General features: G+C 38.9%; 1 protein-coding gene across 2 annotated transcripts in view; it reads right to left on the bottom strand.

Annotated features, from left to right (window-relative positions):
- Positions 1–17330: 17330 nt before the first annotated feature.
- Positions 17331–22357, bottom strand: part of LOC139135918 (plexin-2-like) — a 36215-nt gene continuing 31188 nt past the window's right edge. Inside the window, exons 25-30 of one of the 2 annotated variants that reach the window (XM_070703695.1) lie at positions 22108–22188; positions 19538–19710; positions 19086–19218; positions 18724–18864; positions 18095–18169; positions 17331–17863 (exon numbers count right to left, since the gene is read on the bottom strand). In XM_070703695.1, coding sequence (XP_070559796.1) covers positions 22146–22188 — 43 coding nt within the window. In that variant the 3' untranslated portion in view covers positions 17331–17863; positions 18095–18169; positions 18724–18864; ... (1 more) ...; positions 19538–19710; positions 22108–22145. Of the gene's footprint in view, positions 17864–18094; positions 18170–18546; positions 18865–19085; positions 19219–19537; positions 19711–22107; positions 22189–22357 lie in introns of those variants that run through there. The other variant, XM_070703696.1, reaches the window with a different exon arrangement.

Here is a 22357-nt window from a genome sequence, read left to right as displayed (position 1 = left end):
CAGAACCTCAGGTGTACATTTCACACCTGTCGAATTCTGATTTACAAATGTTGTATTAAAATTGATGTCGTGCGAATTAACTAAAGTGATTTTGAGCCCTTGCATGCAACAGTATACACATATTGACTGGCCATGCGGGCAACAGCATACGTCTGTACCCCGAGGGACTGTGAGTCACCCAAAAAAAACCAGACTGTTTCCCAAGGCCGTAGGCCGAGGGAAACAGTGTTTTTGGTGTGACTCACAGGCCCGAGGGGTTAAAGACGTATGCTGTCGCCCGCATGGCCAGTCAATATGTGTTTTATAACACACCTCATCCGTAGCCATGCATAAGAACGTACTATACACAAAACTTGTCACATGAATGATGTAATATGTTGAAGTGGTTCGGCAAAAAAAGTTTTTCCCGACAGGGCCGCAAATCTTCTGCAAAACGTTCAATGCACTTTTTATTATCGTTTTCGTTCGTTCCGAGTCCTTGTTGGAAACCAGAGCATTCGGTTCTTCTTCAGAAAGTACGATAAACCGAGAAATTTCTCGACTATCGTTTCGCTCGGCCGCAGACGACATCTTTGTTTACTTTCCAGTTCGCGCATGCCAATGTTTTTTTGACGTCAGCGGGCATCATTTTTCAGAACTGATGCCTGGCAGGTAACAGTTCGGACAAATGATGCCTGATGACGTCGTTTGCGTGGATCAGCACAAAAGAATGCATTCCACGTGACTATCAATTGGCGAATTAGAAACACAGACTGCGGATGAGGTGTGTTATAAATTTTAATAACTTACAATGATAGGCCCAAGTCTTGAGTTTTCGACCTAAAATAGTGCGTGGATGGAATCTGTGGGGATTTTTGCTTGACTGACAGTGTACTGTTATTTGTTATAACTCACAGACAATGTCCTAGAAGGCGAGCGACTATTAACCCTCCCGATATTGGGGTCTCCTGCTTCGAGGGTACACAGTCTCTTGTTTGGGCTATTTCATGCATGTCTTATAAGATTTTGTATCGCCCCTCTTGTCTCTTAGCATATCAAAAATATGACAATCATATCGTTTATTTTCATAACAGACAGAAATGTGAAGGAAAGACGAATTTCATTTTCGAACGGCACACGAATATGTCTATAAATATCACTACGCAATTTAGTAAACTTTAGCTAACATGTTCACACACATGAGCTAATGCCGCATCGATGTCTGCTCAGAATCAATTCTGGTACATGGATTCAGTTTGCAGTTTGGAGGAACAGCTTAGGGGTTTTACAAGAAGGTGAATATCAATTGTCAATGGGTGCACAAAAATTGATTAGAATTGCTACAACTATCGGTCACACTAGATTATATCAGCGGTAAAAGATACAAAGAAGTGACATGATAGTTAATATTAATTTGCATATTTTATGACTTTTCTTTATATAAGGATTGATTTGATCAAAGTTGACGAAACTTGCTGTATACATTTGAGCTACTTTGTTACTGAATTTCTACTATGTTTAATTACTAATTTGCACATTAAACGAACTTTCTTAACAGAAGATATATCTGGATTGATTTTATCAAAGTTTACGAAACTCTCAATGTACACTGAAATTACTGCTGTATAACATTTTTGAAAGTCATTTAGCATTTTTACTAAAGCTAATTACAAATTTGCATATTGACACACTTTCTTACGCTGGCCACGGTCAGAACTTTTACATATTAGAAAGTAAAATATTAGCTCAAAGTGGGTCTCTGAAGGCACCTGCCAGTGGCTCACTGATACACATGCGTCACTGCAGCACGATAAATCAAAAATTTTGATGGCATGTAGTTACGGTGCCCCATTGCAATTCTATGATTCTTGTGATTTCGTCATCGTAAGTCACGGCCTCCCTCCACAAGATTTGTGAGCTATGAAATTATAACTGATGACAGATCCTCTGACCTATTGGATTGAGTTCATCTTTGGATGTAGGCCCACATACTTGGAAATATTAGGGGGCATGGCAGACTTGTCCTTTATCTTGCCAAGCACCTTCTGGTTCTCTTGGCTGAAGAGGAAGTGATCATACGGGTAGTTGGACGTGTCATAGCGGGGCTGGTGCTTGGTCATGTTCTGGTAGACGTTCTCTGTCTATTCTCGAGGAGAAGCGGGTCAGTATTCATGTAGAGCAGCTGGCAGCGTTCCTTGTATTGGGCTTCATCTTGTTGCAGAAGAAGTCGGACATATTGAGCTTCAAGAGGTCCAGAATGATAATGCCCACATACACAGGGTGGTTTAAGACAAGCCGGCACTTTTGCTGCTGTGAGGTCATTGTCGAAGATGTTGGTCCTCGCGTATGCAGGGCTAGCCAGTAGGTGCCGAATCTCATCCTCCTCATGTGCGCTGACAAGCTGCAGAGGTTCTCCATGGGTGTCCTGAAGACAGAGTTGTTCAGAAGCTTGTACAGGTCCTTTTCAAAGGTGGTGGCCGCGAGTTTCCAGACCTCTGTGTTAAGCCAGATGTATGGCTCCATCCAAGGGCTCTGCTTGAACTTCTGGGCACGATGGAGCTTCTTCAACTGAAGCCACCTGGAAAGGTACAGCTTCAGGCTTCGCTAGTAGTGGATGTAGAGCTCCTTGTTACAGAAGTTTGTGACAAGCTTTTCAACCTCAGAGGGCACTCACTTTCCTCCCCAGAGTCCTTGCTGGTGCAACAACAACCACTCTTCCATACAACCATGTGCTCTAGGGCCAGAGGGGAATCTATGTGAGCCTCGTGCAACTCAACAGGTACTCGAGGTGTACCTCGAGGATGTAGTCTTCAGGAGCGCCCTCTTGGTTGGTGGCGATTGTCACCTCGCTCGAGCAGTCCATGGTCATCCAACCGCAGCAACTGGCTCATCGCCTTGTCACAAAGGGTTTTGGCGTCCAGGTAGAGGATGTAGCGGTTGGGCTTGGCCAGGTTGTATCCATCCACTGCGGGGTTATTTGCCTATGTGTATCTTTTCATCACCATTAAGATCCCTCCTTGCAGCCTTTTTTCGACAAAGAGGTGCTGGTTGTAGTCAGGTAGCAGATCTAGCACATCCCCTTGTCTTTTTCAGAAGTGCATCCCAGAAGAGACAGGGCTGGTGTGGTAGTGGGCCACGTCCGGACCATACTGGCACAGGCTTGTCTTTAGGTCTCCATCACATTCGTACTTCATTATTTGCTCTTTCCATCAGGGACTTGAGAAGGTTGCATGCCTATGCATTGGGGTTGTCTTTGACAGATCCGAACAAACAACCGTACAGACTGGTCAGTATTATTGCTGATATTGCACTATACAGACTATACAAGCCTGTTCGTGCTGAACCTATGACTGATGATCATCGTCATTTCATACATCTTCCATTTACTAACAAAGAATCGATGCCATTAATATCAGCAATATACTTCACAACAAAAAGGTTACATCAACTATACCTGTATACTTTAAGAACCAGTCTGTACCTATTCTGTCATATCAATACACCAAGACAATCTCCAATAAAATATTCAATTACAATAAGGCATTGCGGCACTTAAAAATTGATGAATTCCTTCAAACACCAGCATCCTGTGACTGCTCTACATCTCCCTTCAAATACACTCCAGTTGGCCATGTCATCACTGGTGATCTGAACTTGGTTGAACATCATCACCTTCATAAGATATTATCTTGTGGACCCAAGTTCAGAGAACCTCTCAGGATCAACTGGAACCATAATTTTAAGATCATTATGGACTCTGTTGAAGAATATGCCAGGAAATGGGCTAAAAGGGAGGATGTAGAGTTGGACACACTGTCAGAATGGGTCAAATCTGTGAGGAAAATAATTCGTGGCCGTATTGGTCGACTAAGATCACATGTTTGCAGAAGACCCTATTCTGTATTTAAAGATCCTGATGCTTTTAAGTGTTTGAATGATATCCATGACAAATATGTTGTCGTTCATGCTGATAAAGCTGCCAATAACACTGTATTTGTCTGTAAGAAGTATTATTTTGAATGTCTTATAGACGAACTTGGTGTAACTAAGACCTCCACCATCTCCACTTACAGACAATCAATGTTCAGCAAATCTGAAATTTTGGCAAACCATAAGTCATTCATGGATAATTTTAATGTTACAATAAAGGATGACCATAATAAGTTGCCTAGCTTATACTGGATACCAAAGCTCCACAAAGCACCTTACAAAGCTAGGTTTATCGCAGGATCTTCAAAATGTTCAACTACATCGAAGATACTGACTTCTGTTCTTTGTACTGTTAAACGGGGACTTCAAGCATACTGTGATGTTGTCTTTTCTCGGAGTGGTATAAATCAAATGTGGATATTAAAAAATTCGAAGGAACTCTTGGAAAACTTGAAATCAAGATGTGTTTCAAAAATAACATCTATTACAACTTTCGATTTTTCCACATTGTATACCACAATACCACATAATAAATTGAAAGAACGTTTGAAAAACATCATCAACCAAGCATTTTTCTACAAAAACGGTTCACGCCGTTACAAATATGTGGTATTAGGGTATAATTCTACATATTTTGTTAAAAATACAACTAACGCTAAAGTGTTTTATACCGAGAAAGACATTATCAGTATGCTTGATTTCCTCATCGACAACATATTTGTAGAATTTGGAGGGCACATTTTCCAACAGTGTATAGGAATTCCTATGGGCACTAACTGTGCTCCCTTGCTTGCAGACTTATTTCTGTTCTCATATGAGGCAGAATTTATCCAGAACTTAATTAAACAGAAAAAGGTCTCTGTAGCTCGAACTTTCAATCTAACATATAGATACATAGACGATGTTATTTCTATGAATAAGTCTGAATTCAGTAAATATCTCGCTATGATTTATCCTCCACAATTGGAGATTAAAGAAACTACAGAAACGGCCTTTTTGCTTCATATCTGGACATTTTACTGAATTTGACTCTAATGGTCACCTTTCTACTAGGCTATATGACAAGAGAGATGATTTCAACTTTAGTATCATCAATTTCCACATCTCATAAGTAATATTCCACTCTCACCAGCTTATGGGGTATACATTTCCCAGCTTATTCGATATGCTAGAGCATGCAGTTCATATGGTGATTTTGTAGAGAGACATGGCCATCTCTCTTACAAACTATTAAATCAAGGTTACACCATAGCAAGACTTGTCTCTACATTCAAACGCTTTTTTGGCAGGTATCGCAAGCTGGCAGATAAATACAATATCTCTCTTCAACAAATGATCACTGATGCATCGGTGACATTGGGCCTTAGTTAGTGACCACTACCTATCTGACTTATAGATTGATATATGGCGGGTGCCACATGTGGGGCAGGATGCGCTTACCATTTTCGAAACACCTGACATCACTTCTGGTCTTCTGGCCAGAGGTCCATATATCTTTCTTTCATGAATATGACTTTGTTTGTGTACCGTCTATTTACTGTCTGTTCTGTGCGGTTTTGTGTCTATGTTTACAACTATTGTCTTGCGAATTCCGACTTACTGTCATTGGATTATGGATTGGTATGATTGTGATTGTCTTTCAGAAGCTCTCGAAAATGTCTTCCACAAATAGGACGTCAGTGTGGTTTTAAAGGTCATGGTAGTCCTTAAGGGTGTGGCAGCCAAAGGTCTCCAAGACTTCTTTAGTGTGAGTGCAGTCACTCTCTTCGATTCCTGAGCCAGATAGCTTGCTGTTGAAGGCCTCTTTTGGCGGGAGCTGGGGCCCAGTTAAGCACTCCCAGTCTTCCATGTACTCGTAGGGGTGGATGCCTTTGCAATGCAAGAAGGTGTGTTGCTAAAGGGCATGTTGCTCCTTGCACGTCTCATATTTTGCTTTTATGCAGAAGACCGCGGGCGGGTTGGCCGTCACTAGCTTGTCTAGGGAGTTCAACAGGTGCTGTTGATGAACCAGAGCTTCCCAAGTGAGAAGGAGACATATTTTTCTGTCTTATTGGTAATGCAGGTGTTCCTGCCCTGTACATTTCAGATGACCTGCATCAGGAGATGAGAATCATAGCCCTGCAGGTTGTGGAAGATAACCAGTAGGGCTGTAGTTTAGGGCCACAACCGCAGTTTGAGGTTAAGTTTTGTTGGTTTCCCAGTTGTACTGCCCTTTGATGTGGCAGTGGTTGTGGACAGAGTGTTTGGCAAGAGGCTTCTGGCATATATGGCAGGTGGTGGTGGAGCGATGGGCCTTGCAGTCCTCTTGGGTCATCCACAGGTCTTTGGTGGTGGCCCGCATTTCCTTGATCAGGCGCTCCTCTGCTTGAGCAGCTCTGAGGAAATGCTCTGTCAGGTTTGCCTTATGTACTCCATAGGAGGGATGTCATGCTGTCACAGCACACAACCACCTTGCAGAAGCTGCAGGGCTCATGATGCTAGTTCACCTGGGTGTTACTGGCCGCAGGGTTGCGCTAAGAGCCCTCCGTTCAAGTCATCCGGGTCTCAAAATCAGTGTAGATCACAAAGGGGGAAGGAAGCTGCTTGTGGTTGTTCTGGAAGGCAAGCTTGTTTTGCCCTCTTTTGGCATTTCGACCCTCAAGGCCATATTACCGATCCCCTACGCCTGAAACTCAGACTTGTCGGCCTCCATCAGGTACTGCCTGGTGTACCCATGGAAAAGTGTACCCAATAGTGTCTGTGGTGTATATTTCTTGACTGGTCATTCAAGAGCCGGTTGAGATCATTCACGTTGGTGGAGTTTGCTATCCCAGCTGCCTCGATCAACATAACGTTGATCCTGGTCATTTCCCTGGACTGCTTGCTGATGTGGAAGACAATGACAATGACAATGACAATGCTTTTGTCTCAGCCAAGAACACTTATGGCCGGGCCTCCCCGTCTCTCAACTTTACCAATCTAGGACACGGGGCTGAGGGCATCAAACTTTTCTAAAGGCTTTGTCCAGCCCCTCCTTGACATGGTACATCGATGGCCTGTCCACATGATTCTTTGCAAGAAAGAAAACTGAGCGGAGCGTCCAGCAAAGACAATTGTCATGTTTAGTTTTAACGTTAATGATTGCCTTCTTGTTTCTGAAAGCAGCTGTTAGTGGGAGGTAAGAGCCGCCTATCAGGGGCTGGTATTGAGTGATGTCCACCAAGATGGTGGTCACTCTATCGACCACCCAGCCTGAGCCCCTCTGTGTCCACTTTTCCAACGTCTCCAGGAGAGTGGGGAAGATGAATACTAGCGCCTCATCAATCTCCCTGGTCTGTAGGAGTACCACTTGCCTGTTGTGGAACACGGACTTTGAGTGACCTGGGTTACCATCTTGTTTTTCTAGCCCAAGGTTGACCCTTTAGTCCAAAGTAGAACTTCAGCGCTCCAGGTCCAGAGCCTCTTCCATGAATCTCTGGTTGATATTGGGTCGTACACCGTCCAAGAAGGCTCAGGGTCAGCTCTGCAAGTAGTTCTTAACTGCATGACGTGTTCGAGGGAAGGTAAGGTCATCCCCAAGACCAGGTCCTATGTTATCAACCATAGTTAATGTGTATATGTATGAATAATATTTAATTTTAGAGGGATTTTTTCTCTAATATAAAATTCAAATGTAGTCAAACGCTTAGAAGCACCATAACTCGGCCAAACTAGTATATCCTGTTTCCTCTGCCTCATCATCTTCCTTTGTTTCCTCTGTGAAGCTTTCACTTTTTCACTCCATATCTGTATCCCCTACATAGACAAAGCTGGTTCTAACCGCCCACTCTACACTTCAGGTTGGCTTTTTGCGCCACCCCCTCCTTCCGGAGCCTATTGCAGTATATTCTACATAATTTGTTCATGCAGCTCCGGCTGCCCAAGAGCCCATCAACAGCCACTTGCATATGTCTTTGCCCTTCATCACATAAGGTATACCCTTCATCATATATCTAACCATAAAAAAATATTCTGCGAATTATAAAAAAGGTCTGCCACTCTGCAGAGACTTGGGGAGTAAAGGGAGGGTGTTATCACTGTAATTCCAGAATCGGTAGTCTACTGCTTCCCCGTTTTTTGGCGAGAGTTGTGTTTTTTGGCGACCTGCGAGAGTTGCATGTTGTGAGCTTCCTGGGTGTGTGTGGGAGGTGAGTTCCCAAACCGGCAGTATGTATGCTACCGTTCTTTGTCATCTCAACTTTTTAAGCTTAGGGAGCCCAAGGCTGAATGTATCGGAAATTATGCGCCGCGCTAGGTTAAGCTCATAATTTAAACATGTTTACACACAGCAAACATAGATTAACCTATAACATTATCATCAAGCATTACAAAAAAACGGACACTTCACAAGGTTTAACCTAGTAATGATAGCAAAGAGTTACTGACCATATATCATGTGAATAACACGACGAAGGCCGTGCATACAACTCACAAAGTACAACTGATTAATCAAAGTTGTTTATGTTAACATTTTCCAATTCAAACAACCCCCAACTCATCCGTTAACTTATCCCATTTATTACTTTATCACATGAACTGGCCCGAATCACAACCTGTGTGACGTAGAACAGGACTGATAAGAAATCCGAATTACTCCTATCTTACGTCATCAACCAGAACTTTTTTCCTGCATGGTACCGATCATTCATGCAGTTCGCGACACAGATCGATTTTTAGTGATTGATGCCATGCTAGCTCTCAAAAAGGTGACCCGATAAATCCAGGCATGGAAATATAGAAGGCATATTTGTCCAACGAAATTTCGAGTAGCTACAACTATAGCTTTTCTCAGGAATCAAATGGGGATACCGTCGATCGTTTTATTGTAATGGCTCAGTAGCATCGCGGCTCATGTTGAGTCGTAACGTAAGGCTCAGTGTGGACGTCGTACCTGGCGATCCCGGTTGGCGATAAACCTGAAACCTACACCTCAACGTCAGTTCAATTGCAAAGTACAAACTTCGGGAGAGCGACGTAGGAGGCACGAGGATAAAGTCATTTGACTAACAACAATAAATTTCCTTCATCGCACGAAAAATTCGGTAAATTGTCACTTGGAATCAAACCTGCAGCGCAGCGTGGCCTAAGGCTGTAGCGAAGACATAAGCTGTTGAGCTGTGCAGCTCTGTGGACTCTGATGTATGTGGAAACTTGACTCCGACAACACTCAAAACTGAGTTTCTTTCAAGTAAAAAAATAAGGATGAATCCACGGTCGAGATATCGGTCCCGGCAAAATCAAAGTCCTTAAGACGAAAACATTGACGACCGAGATCGGGATTGACCAGTTGACACTGGCAGAGACCGGTGACGGCAGTGTTGTTGGCACAAACATGCAATGAGGTACTGTGTATCATCGAACGGAATATTTCGCGCCCGCCAAGGTTGTAAACTTGTGTGATATTTTCAAAAGCCATGGCATCTTTGAGAATGAGAATTACTGTTTCGATCGTGTCATTTCATTTACTTCATAAATCTATTTGTAAATATTCTAAATAACTCTGAATACTATGGCTATCCATCGCTAGCACGGTGAAAGCTATGTCTGCCAATGGCCGACTTGCCTTGGCATCAGTATAGCGCCAGACAATGTGACAATGTGACCGAATGCGTACATCTGGTTGGTGGAGATACCATTTGATGTATCAAAATTTCAGCTTGATGGGATTTATGCATGAAAGTATCTCCTGGGTGACGGATCGCTTTATTCACTAAATGAAAGTAATCCGCATAAGCAAAAAACAAATCGCCGCGAAATTCATGCAAATTGTTACAATAATTTTGATCCATCTGCGTCAAAAAAATAAGAAGACTGTTCATGTGATAAATATATAATCCCATGGGACATTCTATAAATATAGTTATCATGATAGTCCAACTTGCAGTAAATAATAATCATTGTTAACATTAGCTGCTGTCATATATAAATACCTTTTGCTCTTTACACTTACGCTGCCGTTTTCGTGTTCTCAATGTAAAAAGAAACATTTATGATTAGTACTCAGTTGGAGAGTTCCAAATATGTAGGGCTGCATTTACAAATAATGGTTAGAGAGGGGGGCAAGAGGAATCATGATTGAATTTTTTTTTCAGATTCACCTTAATACCCTCAGACATTTTCAAGTTCCCCGTCTATATGATTAAAATGTTTAAGCCCCGACCTAATATTTATATAGCCGCATATTTATTAGGGCGTACTTTGGGCGATTCTGCTCGTAGATGTTCAACACTACCTGTTATTAGCAGTTTGCAGAGCCATATTCCTTACTCAATTTCTTAAATTTATTCATTTTAAAACACTTTGGTGGACTTTTTGATGTATCAGTCTAACCCGACTGGACTCCATCCAACTTGATCTGTCAAGGTCGCGGCACCTCACAGGAAAGGACGATTATAAGAAAGTATGCAAATTGTGAATACCTAACTATATTAGATACTACTTATAAGATTTAGAAAGTTGATAATACTGGAGGGTTAAATATTCCGTCAAATAAACTTTTTAATCTCTTACATTTTGGTGTAATAATGGTAAATTTGGTAAAATTAAAAATGATTCCATTTTATAGACACATGTGTTTTTCATTTAAATTACTCTCTATTTTACAATATTTTAATTTTTTGTTAGTTTACGATGGGAATGTGAAAATTTAGAGTCAAGCATGATGAATCCATCTTCCGGTCCTCTTTTATTACGATTCAAAGGTTTGGTGGGTAATATAATGAAAATTTGATAACATGTTAATGTCATTTAATTCTTCCTATTTTAGTAATAATGAAACAAAATCTGGAATCATTTTGTCCATTTCATTTCATGTCCGAAAAAATCTAAAATATGTTTGAATTTGTCTAAAAAACAAACAAGTAGGCATAGTATTGGGACAGAAGCTGACAAACAAGTAGGCATAGTATTGGGACAGAAGCTGCAAGTGTTTATAACTTTTTCAGTATTTAATACAGCATATCTAATACAATTCTTGCTGTCTTCCCACAGCATGCTGAAACAAAAAATTATTCAATATGTCGGCAAATGTTTGCATATAATGAATATGGTGTGATTATTGAGTAAGAGTACAGACTGAAAGTCATTTGTCACTGATACAAAGGCGGGGTACATATTCACAGGCTGTTTTGGCAAGCAGAATACTGGATAGTTCAACACGCTGAAAATTGTCAATAATTTGCCTGATAGACTCCATGTATTATGATTTGATATTTTGGATGAATCACTATATCGGCCACATGTTGCCTTCTAATAGTTGCACAAAATATGGTGACCATCCCTCAAATGTATGAAATACCATATCTCTTCAAAATGCTTGCATGATAAATTTCAACTATCTCTCTAAATACACAAGCTCTCCCCCCGTAATTTGTCCCTAACTTACATAACAATTAGACCAATTTTTATGTAAATTAGGTGATACTGTTACAGTTATTCCTGGGGAGAATAACTGCAGTGGTTGGGAGGAGGGTCAAGTTTTTGAAAGTCGGACAAGGGGGAGAGTCCCATTTTAGGCAGGAGAATGGGGAAGGATCACATTTTACTGTACAAGCGTGCATGGAATTCTTGCGGCCTGTCCCTGTAATTAGTGAAGGCTCCTTTATCTATGTTAACAGTGCTTAAGGCTGACACAGTAGAATCTAGATCAACTCTTGGTAGACCAATTTATTTCTTTGTCATGTCTTAAAAGTCTAAAACAAGAAGAAAAATGCATTTCCCCGTTTAGCTCTCAATTTGCTCCAAAACATTAAGATAAAACGATGTGAGCGATCTACAATTCTGAAACATGTCATATTAACTGCGTATCAGATATAGTGAGATATGAAAAACAGAAGCCTGAGTACAAACTTTGATAAAAGCAAATATGGCGTCGATTTGCATGTAGATTTGCACTTTGCCTTATTAGTGTCAGTTTATATTTCCAATTATGAGAAAGTTGTCGAAATATTGCCTAGATAAATTAGTGACACAAGAGTGTCCGATGCAGAGCAAACACGGCAATAAATTGATCTACTGGAAGCCTAATTTCACGATAAGGAACCAAGTGAGTTACGGGAGTAAAAAGACTAGTTCATGGGCAAAACACCATAGGATAATCTCTAACTCACGAAATCGAATCCCTAGGCATATCCGGGTCTTCAACTCAATGCCGTCCGAACATTAGTCAAGTACCCTGTACACTGCGCCATGATATACGTCCATGCTCCGCTTCCCTCAAAGTGGGAATGGTAGCCCAATAAAAATGTCAAATACGGAACCACATCATTTCATTCGCTAATCGGGCAGTCAGTTTTTTTTTCTGTGGTCGAAGGAGGATATTTTGTCTAAATTAGGCTGGTAATTTTGGTGAAGATAAAGAACTACAATGTAGACGACTTTGAAAAATGGATATAGCAATTCGACACTATAAATTTACGCGTCAAAGCCCTCACATATAGTGATAAAGTTATTTCCGTAGCGATAAGAACATATCGTAAGTATATGAGCTGATTCGACTTACATTTTCGTCGCCTTCTAATGGAAATGATTCCTGAACGAATCTTACCCAGTACAAGGAAGCAGGAAATAGTAGGCAACAATCTGGACAACTGCCAAATAAACTGCAGCTGAGTAACAAAGGCAGTTTTCTTATGAGAGGCGTGTAATGCGATACTTGTACTGTTTTGAAATTACCCTATCTACAGGATAGTCACTTTGAAACGTCTTTAAATGAATTCACACTAATACAAACTCTTTGCATAGTTTAAAAAAGTAAAAATATTATTGCATCAGTTGAAAAACCTTTTTTAACAGAAATGTGACATGAGACACTCCTACACTATCACTGTTTTAAAGTTTTGTGTTTGGATGAAGGTGTGGTGATGCACTATTGTACAGGCGAATGTGATAATTTACTTCTGAAAATGTTTCATGACAATAGGGAAATAATCTCAAGGAAATAACAGAATAGAAGTCAGGCAGCCGGGCAAACGACGCACAGCAAATAAATTGGGAGCCGCAATCGAAGTCAGACTAGCAATTTTTCACATTTCGTCTGGCACATTTTAACAGTGAGTGTTTTATCAGGTTCCTGATTCAGAAATAACTATTTTATCTGATTCGGCGAAATTGTTGACCAAGAATCGCGTATGATCTACGGAGGAAAGACGTTATCTCAGAATGGCAACATTATTGAAATAATGTTATTTTCTTGCATGAACAGAGGCAAAGAGCTAGTATATTTACTTGGGAGAGCATGACAGGGGTAACTTTAAGTCGGCAATGTTATAAAGCATTTCTTAATTTTGATGGCCTTTGGAGCAATATGAGAAAGAAAGATGCAAACAAATGTTGCTTTCGAAGACGATAGAAACAAGAGTAATCACTAATATTTTCAAACAATGAAACTTTTTGGTGAATTAATTACCAGGCATTATACTGGAAAACAGTAGAGACCATTGAAACACGATTGGAACTAATTTGGAATAATTGGATAGCGAAGTAATGTCTGTTTAATCTACAAATGTAACCTAATCTACTTTTTTTAAAGTTACAAACTTGTTTTCATGAGTAATTTGTAATATTGCAACATTTTGTTATATGGCACATAACAATTGTTTTAGAAATTTGAACAATATGAAGATCCAATTATCCTAAATAAGTTCGAATCGTGTTATTGATATTTAAGTCATTGTTTCAGTATAATGTGGTCATAGGGAAATCAGTCATGAGGGCTTTCACTGGATTTTGCTTGTTGTCGCCATTTAACAATTTGAAATAATAACAGAGTGGTGGCTCAAATATGTTGATTAGTATTTTAAAGCCCCAAGTAACAGCATTACAATAATACACATGTTCTATTTCATCGCGGCGCTATTTATAGTAAATGACACAACTGAAACTGTCAAGTATAATGAAGTATCCATTTTACATCGAGTTACCTTTGCTCTTGTCAACGTCATGTCAACGTCAACGCTCGCCACAATTGCCTAACTGATTAAAATGAGCCGAGGGCAACGTGTTTCGATGGCCAGTAGCTAAGATTGGATATTGAGACAAAACTGCAATCCTGCTAATAGCTAGCTCACATCGAATGCAGGTCACGAGTCACGAATTACCTTTACATGTCACCTTAGCTTTTCGATTGGTATTGGAAGTAACACGACCGGCCAGGGTCATATTTCTAAAAAGAAACTTATACCGAATGAGAGAATTCAACCAGAACGTCAGCAAAAAAATCACATCTATGTTCCGGAATACAACAATTTTAACGATTACTGTATTTTTCATTAACGCAGTCATTAAAGGAAATGGAAAGACAAAAGTACTTTTTCTCAAAGATAAACGCTATCAAATGCACATTAACGCTTCAAAAATGGAACCTGTCTGAGTCATGACTTTAGCTCTTCGAAATAAAGGCGACTCGGAGTGGACCTAAGTAAAGTAAACGAAGAGTTGACCTCTACTTCCGGCTGTCCTCAACTCAAAGTGTCCTTTCATCTCGCTGGTACATCCCTCACCTCTCGACGGACAGTAATAAGTAGGTCTGTCGCGAATATATAACCTCAGGTGTACATGTTACATCTTTGAATTCGAATTCACAAATGTTGTATTGGAATTGATGCCGTGCCAAATGAACTAAATTTATTTTGAGCCTTTATGTGGAATATATCTTTTAACTTTAGGTAAAGGGCGACGAATTCGGACGCGCACATGCTTTAGAACATTTCTGCGCAGATTTAACTCCAGCCTGCCGCAAATGGGATATTTTGTAGCGCATGTATTTAACATCACCTGTCATTGTTGAAATTGCGCTTTTACCTAATTTTTTGACCCAGTCTCTTAGAAATACATGTGACCTTTAACCTTGTCATATTTTTACCCCCTAGGAAGCTGGTTTTTATTCAATATGAGCGCAAAATTAACATTTCTCTCCCATTTACATGGCGCATATTACCCATTCACCTGGAGATATTGTAAAAAGTAGCGTGGTGAAACCCTTTTATTAAAAGTGTAAACTAAATGGTATTGTGTCAGGATTTTATTCGCCAAGTTTGGTCAAAATGACAGCATTCAAAGCGACAGGAAGAAAGTTCGAAAATTAAGTAGTGATATAATTTCGATATCGTCATTTTGTAATCGATACTTATGTTAAAATTTCTTTACAAACATCATGAAAACTATACATTCTATAGATATGGATCTTAATTCTTGGTATTTATTAAAATTAACTCATTTGCTAAGCGTTTATAATTGGCTTTCTTTAGTTTAAGTGAATTATATCATTTTTATTTATTTCTAACGACGCCATTTTAACGTCCGTTTCCATGGAAACCAGCGTGGTGACCCCCATTTTTATTTCATTTTGTGCACTTGCAAAACTTCCAAGAATATTTGTGCAAAGTTTCAAGAAAATGACACCACGACCTAATTTTGACGTAATTCGTAGTACCTCACCTTAAAATGATAGGCCAAAATCTTGAGTTTTCGACCTAAAAAACTGTGTGAATGGAATCTATGGAGAGTTTCGAATGACTATATTGTTATTTGTTGTAGCTCAAAGAAGAGAATGTGTTCCTAAAAGAAGAATTACTATTAAACCTCCTGAAATCGGGGTCTCCCACCTCGAGGGTACACAGCCTCTTGTTTGGGCTATTTATTTATTTCATGCCTCGCTTACATAATTTTCTGTCGGCTCTCTCGTCTCTTAGCAAACGACAGTCATATCGTTTATTGCCATAACAGACGGAAATATTTAGGAAAAACTATTTTCTTCGGTGAAAGGCACATGAATATGTCTATAAATCACGCTACGCAATTTATCAACTTTTAGCTAATGTGTTCACATACGTGAGGTAATGGCGCATCGATGTCTGCATGTCTGTCTGTCTCTTGGCGCGATATCTCAAAAACAGCTAACCAGATTAAATCTCTCACATGAATTCAGTTTGCAAATGGCACGAACTACTAAGTTTTTGTAGGTTATGGCTTTGATGTTTTATACTCCCGTTGCATAATTAAAGATGGTAGAAAAAGCGGATATACAATAACAATTGATGAGAAATTCTAAAATTGTCGGCCACACTAAATTAGATCAGCGGTTTAAGATACAATGGAATGACAAAAATAGCTAATTTTTAATCAGCATATTTTGTGACTTTTTCCAAGTTAGGGTTTTATATCTGAATTGACTTGATCAAAGTTGACAAAACTTGCTATGTATATTTGAGATACTTTGTTATTGCACTTCTACTATTGTTAATTACTTATTTGCACGGTAACGAACTTTCTCAATGAGGGATGTATATCTAGATTGATTATATGAAAGTTGACGAAACTAGCAATGTACACTAAGGATACTATGATATAACATTGCTGAACGTCATTTAGCATGTTTGCTTATGCTAACGCCCCTGCTTCCCCTTAACAAGATTTGCCAATAATAAAGTTATAAAGCTACTTAGTTGACTGAAAAAATGAAAATGAATTGAAACGTTTCGATATATTTTCGTTTAAGATAAACATATCACACTGTTCGATAGCATCAGCAGCCGTGCGCGCTAAACGCTGGCAGCCGTCTAGCTTGTGTCGAGGGTCAGCGTCGTGTCGCGTATGCTATTAGCAGCGCTCTGACCTCCTTAGCTTGGCTCAGCCAGCTGTCTGACGCTTATCGAGACTGCGATTAGTGCGAGGTTACGACTATTGTGACGCTATCAACACCTATTACGAAGATCTTCAATATATGTATCCAAAACCCATGTACTACAAACAGAAACTGTCATTTCATTAAAATTACATAGCTGCACGAGATACATGATCATGGAATAATGATTATTGTGACCCTTACAGCCTTAGCCATAATATAATAAAATATATGCTATAACGAGCGACGACAATTTGTAGATTTTTAGTTTTCAAAACAAGGAACAAACTCATTTGATAAATCGTAGGTACTACCTCGGGAGAAAATTACGCCATTTCGATGAATTTGTAAGTCTTTAATTTCCAATTGATCTGTTCAAAGGTGGTTAAACATGGAAACTGCATCAAAACCTTGATATCAATGAACTCAATCAGCTGTAACAGAACAACACAAATGTATCTAATTAAGACTCTCTTTTCTCATAACAATGGTTGCATATTAATGGCATTTTCAAAACCAGACATCAAGGCTAGTGATACGTTAATGTATGGAATAGCTGGCGAAATATTCCGAAAATTGCCTCCTCGTCGCTACGTTCATATAGTTCATAATGTAGAAGGTTATTAGCCGAAGGCCGTCAGTAATCAGTGAATAAACAAAATCTATCTATACAAGGCTATTGATAAATCGTGGGCTATACAAACATTATCAATGTGATTGACGGTCTACATTTGTTGATATTGCACATATCTTACAATATAAACAACTGGATATATTAATTGAATATTTATGCGTTTATTAAACATCACGGATATGCAATGGACACAATATATTTACTTGGAAAGCTATAACAAAATATAAATCAACTGAGTATGGTGTATGGTTTACGAAGCTATGAATAATAATGCGTTAAGATTTTGACTCCGAGAATAAAATGTAAATGAACGGATGTTAATTGATCTATCAACCTTTATTTTTATTTCAGATGACTGCATTGTGACTGCGGTTCTGGTTTAAATGTCTGGTATGTGACTTTGTGCATTCCTAGGAAGCCTTTGAGGGAATTTCTTCCTTGTCGTGCTGAAGCCTAGTGTACTTCGCTATGTATTCAAGATACAGTTCCTGGTATTGTCTAGGATTCGGCGGAAAGTGATGAAGGCTATCATAGTGAACAACAGGTCTTGGCTGCAATGATTGGTATTTGCTAGGTATCTGCTCGTACGGATGTTCAGCCAAACGATATACCAATTCATTTACGGTAGCTGCATGACCTTCTGTCTTGCAATTCTCATCACGTTGCAAAGCCTCCGTAATCTTTTGAATAAATCAGGGTAAAAATTAAGTTCATGAAGAATTACCAATATTTCAGGCAATGTGGAGTGAACGGCAAATCCTAAATTGCAGAGTACATCAGTAAGAAAAGTTGTTATAAAATCTTCAGTATTTAAATCATGTTTATCTTCCAAGAAAAGTAGAAAGTACGAATGTAATCTTGCAGGTTAAGGTTGAACTACCGTGTAATAAAATGTTAATTATTTGCATCACCTCATAATCGAAGTCAACGACAAATTTGACCAGCTGATCAATGGCTATCAGTCTCTCAGAGGAATCGCTTTGATCCTGGTTGAAAAAATTGAAGTGAGATGAATGTTAAGAATAATTTCACGCTAGTTTATCAGGCAAATTACACGTAAAATTCATGAGTAATATTTTTCAAGGAAAGTGGAGTGGACATGTCACTTTTCATAACTTACATTCGCGGGTATCCTTTTAGTAAATTTATTCTTGACATAATTTTTGCTGCAAGTTGCACTGTTATGTACTTGCACATGTCGGTCTAGAATGACTGCACCTACCTTCCTTCAATACAAACCTATCAAGAGATTTGATTCCCTCCAGAGATTATGGAGAAGAAGTAGCAAAAACAATGTGAATGGGTAAGATCCATAATAAACGAAGACAAATCGTTGAATTGATAAAAATGTTATTCAACTTTACCCCTACAGTACATAAAAGTAAGTCTTCTTTATCGCAATTTTATCATTGCAATCCTTGAAGTAGTCTATGTCATATATTTAGTCAGTCCATGTAAATATTTGTATTTGTGTTCGATGATTGGTATTCCAATGATAAAATAATAAAATGCTATTTTTCCGTAAGTTGATATCACAAACCTGTAAATTCTCTTCCAGATATCGCTTGAGGGCGCCCTTACTGACACTTGGTAAAGCCTTTACATCATCAAAATATTTTTGAAGCTGTGTCTTGAAGGTTGAAATTTCTTCGTATAACTCAGTAGCTTTTGAAGTGGATCGCTTAGAGGAAAATTGATACGTGGGTATGAAGTAAGAGTATATCTTAGAACAATATAGCATGTTTGTAACACCATTGGAATTTGGCTTGTTCCTCGTTTCACCTCATAAATGTTAGTATAGTGACTTAAAGTACGTTTTTAGTACAAATACCGCCTGTTATAGAATATGATGTCGCATGGCAACATCAAGCCACGAGCGATCTGGTTAATTGTTATACTTACAGTGGTCTTGGAGCAGATCTCAGTGAAGGCCTGTGCTATAATGCGAAAACCCCTCTTTACGTCTTTTGATGGATTGATGTCAAACACTAACTGAGGACGCTGCAATATCTTGACCCATAATCCTAAATGTAAACTGGTTCAAAAATAAAGACTGGGTCTCAAATATGGTGTGGACAGCTACAGGGTACCACGAGTAAAATTTTGAGCACTAAGTAACGAAACAATACTAGCAATACCATCACGTAAGGATAAAGAAGTGAGTATCGTACATGATATTAACCGAGTCGGCACTACAAAAGATTATCAATGGAGACTTCTTTCAACAGCTTTAGAGTCATAAATATGAACAACTATACACAATGTGATATTTGCGTCAGGGCGTCCTATACGTCATGCAGTAGGCGATTCTGGCGGCTTCAAGTGATAAAGTATGATAATGATTTAGATACTACCTGTTACATTTCCATCTTCGAGTTACATGTTCTTCATTGATTCCACATTTCTCAGCAACACTGTCCAACATATCACACATGTACTTAATTGGAGCAGGAAAGTAAGTGGGCGGTTGGTCGTTGAATGTCAAAATTTTCTCGAAGACCCGGTTCACCCTTTCTTTCGCGAGACCCTATTGTTATATGAAAAACAAGTAGGTTTACCGAATATTCTTCTTAAGTTACTTTCAATTGTGTCGATTACTCAAGTCTGATTCGAATACCATTTACCCTCCCTCTGTTCTGTCTCTATGAAACAGTTATCAGGTCAGACCCGTTAGGTCAGACAGTAAACACAGAAAAGCTACACATTATCGATGCTGGCAAATCTAAGCCTGTTAAACAAACTTTCTGATTCGATTTCAAAATGTCGCCACCAAAACAAATCTTAACCAGCACATTTCAACACAACCTAGAATCGCAATATAAGGACGTCCCAACCATATATATTAGAGTGTAGGGCTTATAGGTTATTTTTGTTTTGACTTTGTGTCTGAATGGCAGAATACATGAAACATAATTACTTTGTACTTGAAGTAATTTACAAAGCTCTGCTTTTAGCATAGAGAACTGTAATTTTCCCCGAAGACATCTGTATATATATATATATATATATATATATATATAATATATATATATATATATATATATATATATATATACATATATATATATTGCTTAATTATATATATATATATATATATATATATATATATATATATATATATATATTATATATATATATATATATATATATATATATAATTAAGCAATAATGCACCCCCTCCCGGCCCATAATGGACGAAAGCAAGTTTGCTTGAATTTGTAGTTGTAGAAAACGAATAACAAAGGAAATTTAAACTGAGTTTGAATCCAGTGAGCGTCGTCCGACGTCCGGCATGATCAGCCCGGACTCTATTACACGCACTCCACACCGCACTGCACTGAACACGCACGTTCAACACAAAAAAATGAGCTGCACTTTCACGGTTCAATTTGGAATTAAAAACGATGTATTTTCGAAGGAAATGACAATTAATTGCATCCCTACCGTCTATATGAACTTGAAACATCACCTTTAAATATTATGCGATTCAAAAATCCGACACGGTGAAATGCCAGACATGAAGAAAGCGGAATGTTCATGCATCGACGTTAGCATGCGAGCTGCATGGTATCAGCTGATCAATACGATCATTATTATGTCGCTAGTAGTACAGCATTCATTGCAAACGATATCAACAGAGTTCAACAATGATATTCAAATGTTTAAATTGCATTAATAATTGTGTCTATAAATTAATTTTCGATGGATTCTTGAGAAGAGCAATTTTATTTCGGCGAACGAGAAATCTTGACGTAAACGGGTGCTCGAAAGGTCCAGTTGACAAAACACACTGGAAGGTTTCCGTCGCGATATTGTAAACAAGGCAAGGTGAAACCACAGACAAGGAGAAAAAAAAGATGAATGAAAGTTGTCTCCGATTACAGTCAGTGATTAGGTGGCCGAGATGATAGATCAATGCAGAGTCCACGGTCGCCATGATTGTTGGCAGTATCTGACCTTGGTCCGAGACCCAGACACTTCCAGTCAAGGTTGATGACAGCTGCCGTTGTTGGCCTGTTTACGGCTGGTTCGAGTGGCCTTTCACGCTTGCATCGTTTACATAGCCACTGACATACATAATATGCCATGCGTAAAACCCAGTATCGTCTAGGAGTTTGCACACGTACTGAGTTATGTTTCACCTGTACGGCAACAAAGCGAACCATGTTGTAAACAAACGTAGTAGTTCAACCAGCGTATCGGAAGGTGGACTGCATGCTGGGCGCGAGCCAGACAGAGCAGACGACGAGTGCATGCGGGAGGACAAAAAAAAGATAAATCGTATAGACAATATCGTGCACCATTATCAACATTTATCGTTTTGTGTATTCCATGGTTTATCCAATACTTTCCCTCCTTTTAAATGCGCAGTCTTTTTTTCGTTTTCCCCAAAAAAAGTTATTGTTATGCTCGCTGTGGTGCCGCAATGCTGAATAATGGAATACATTATCAGTAATAATGTATGGATTTGACATCACAAAATTCACTGGTATTGACAAAGCTATAATATAACTACAACTACTACTACTACTACTACTACTACTACTACTACTACTACTACTACTACTAATAATAATAATAATAATGTAATAACGGCAGTCCTTTCACGAGCGAATACACCGCAGCACTCGTGCAAATACCGTTAGTAAGGTGCGCTTGCACTCATATGTCCTAATTTGTATTATTATTGAAAACGCTATGCTTTCCGCACCGAGCACTGTAATTTCCCACAAGGACATAGACACGAATAGACAATTAGAGATACCATATATATATATATATATATATATATATATATATATATATATATATATATATATATATATATATATATATATATATGGTATCACTAATTGTCTATTCGTTTTGTTCAACTATTGTTAACCATGCACCAAATGAATGTTTCCTGATCAACGTAACTTACCCTGAATATTTTTCGAGGCTCCATATCAGCCCGGATCGTCATGACAAGAAATAGGTCGTACAGTGATTCTCCAATATATGTCTGAATCAGAAACAGTACGATGTAATTTGTAAAGGGATAATTATATGCTGTACTACGATTGTATCATGTATTATTAGAGATAAACATCAGTCTGTATCTATATGTCATTCAATCTCTTTCCAACATACAAACATCACGTTTTCGTTTCTACTTTGTGATGACGGCAATT

Source organism: Ptychodera flava, chromosome 6, assembly GCF_041260155.1.
Source record: "Ptychodera flava strain L36383 chromosome 6, AS_Pfla_20210202, whole genome shotgun sequence".
Lineage (NCBI taxonomy): Eukaryota > Metazoa > Hemichordata > Enteropneusta > Ptychoderidae > Ptychodera > Ptychodera flava.
This window is presented reverse-complemented; position numbering and strand designations above follow the sequence as displayed.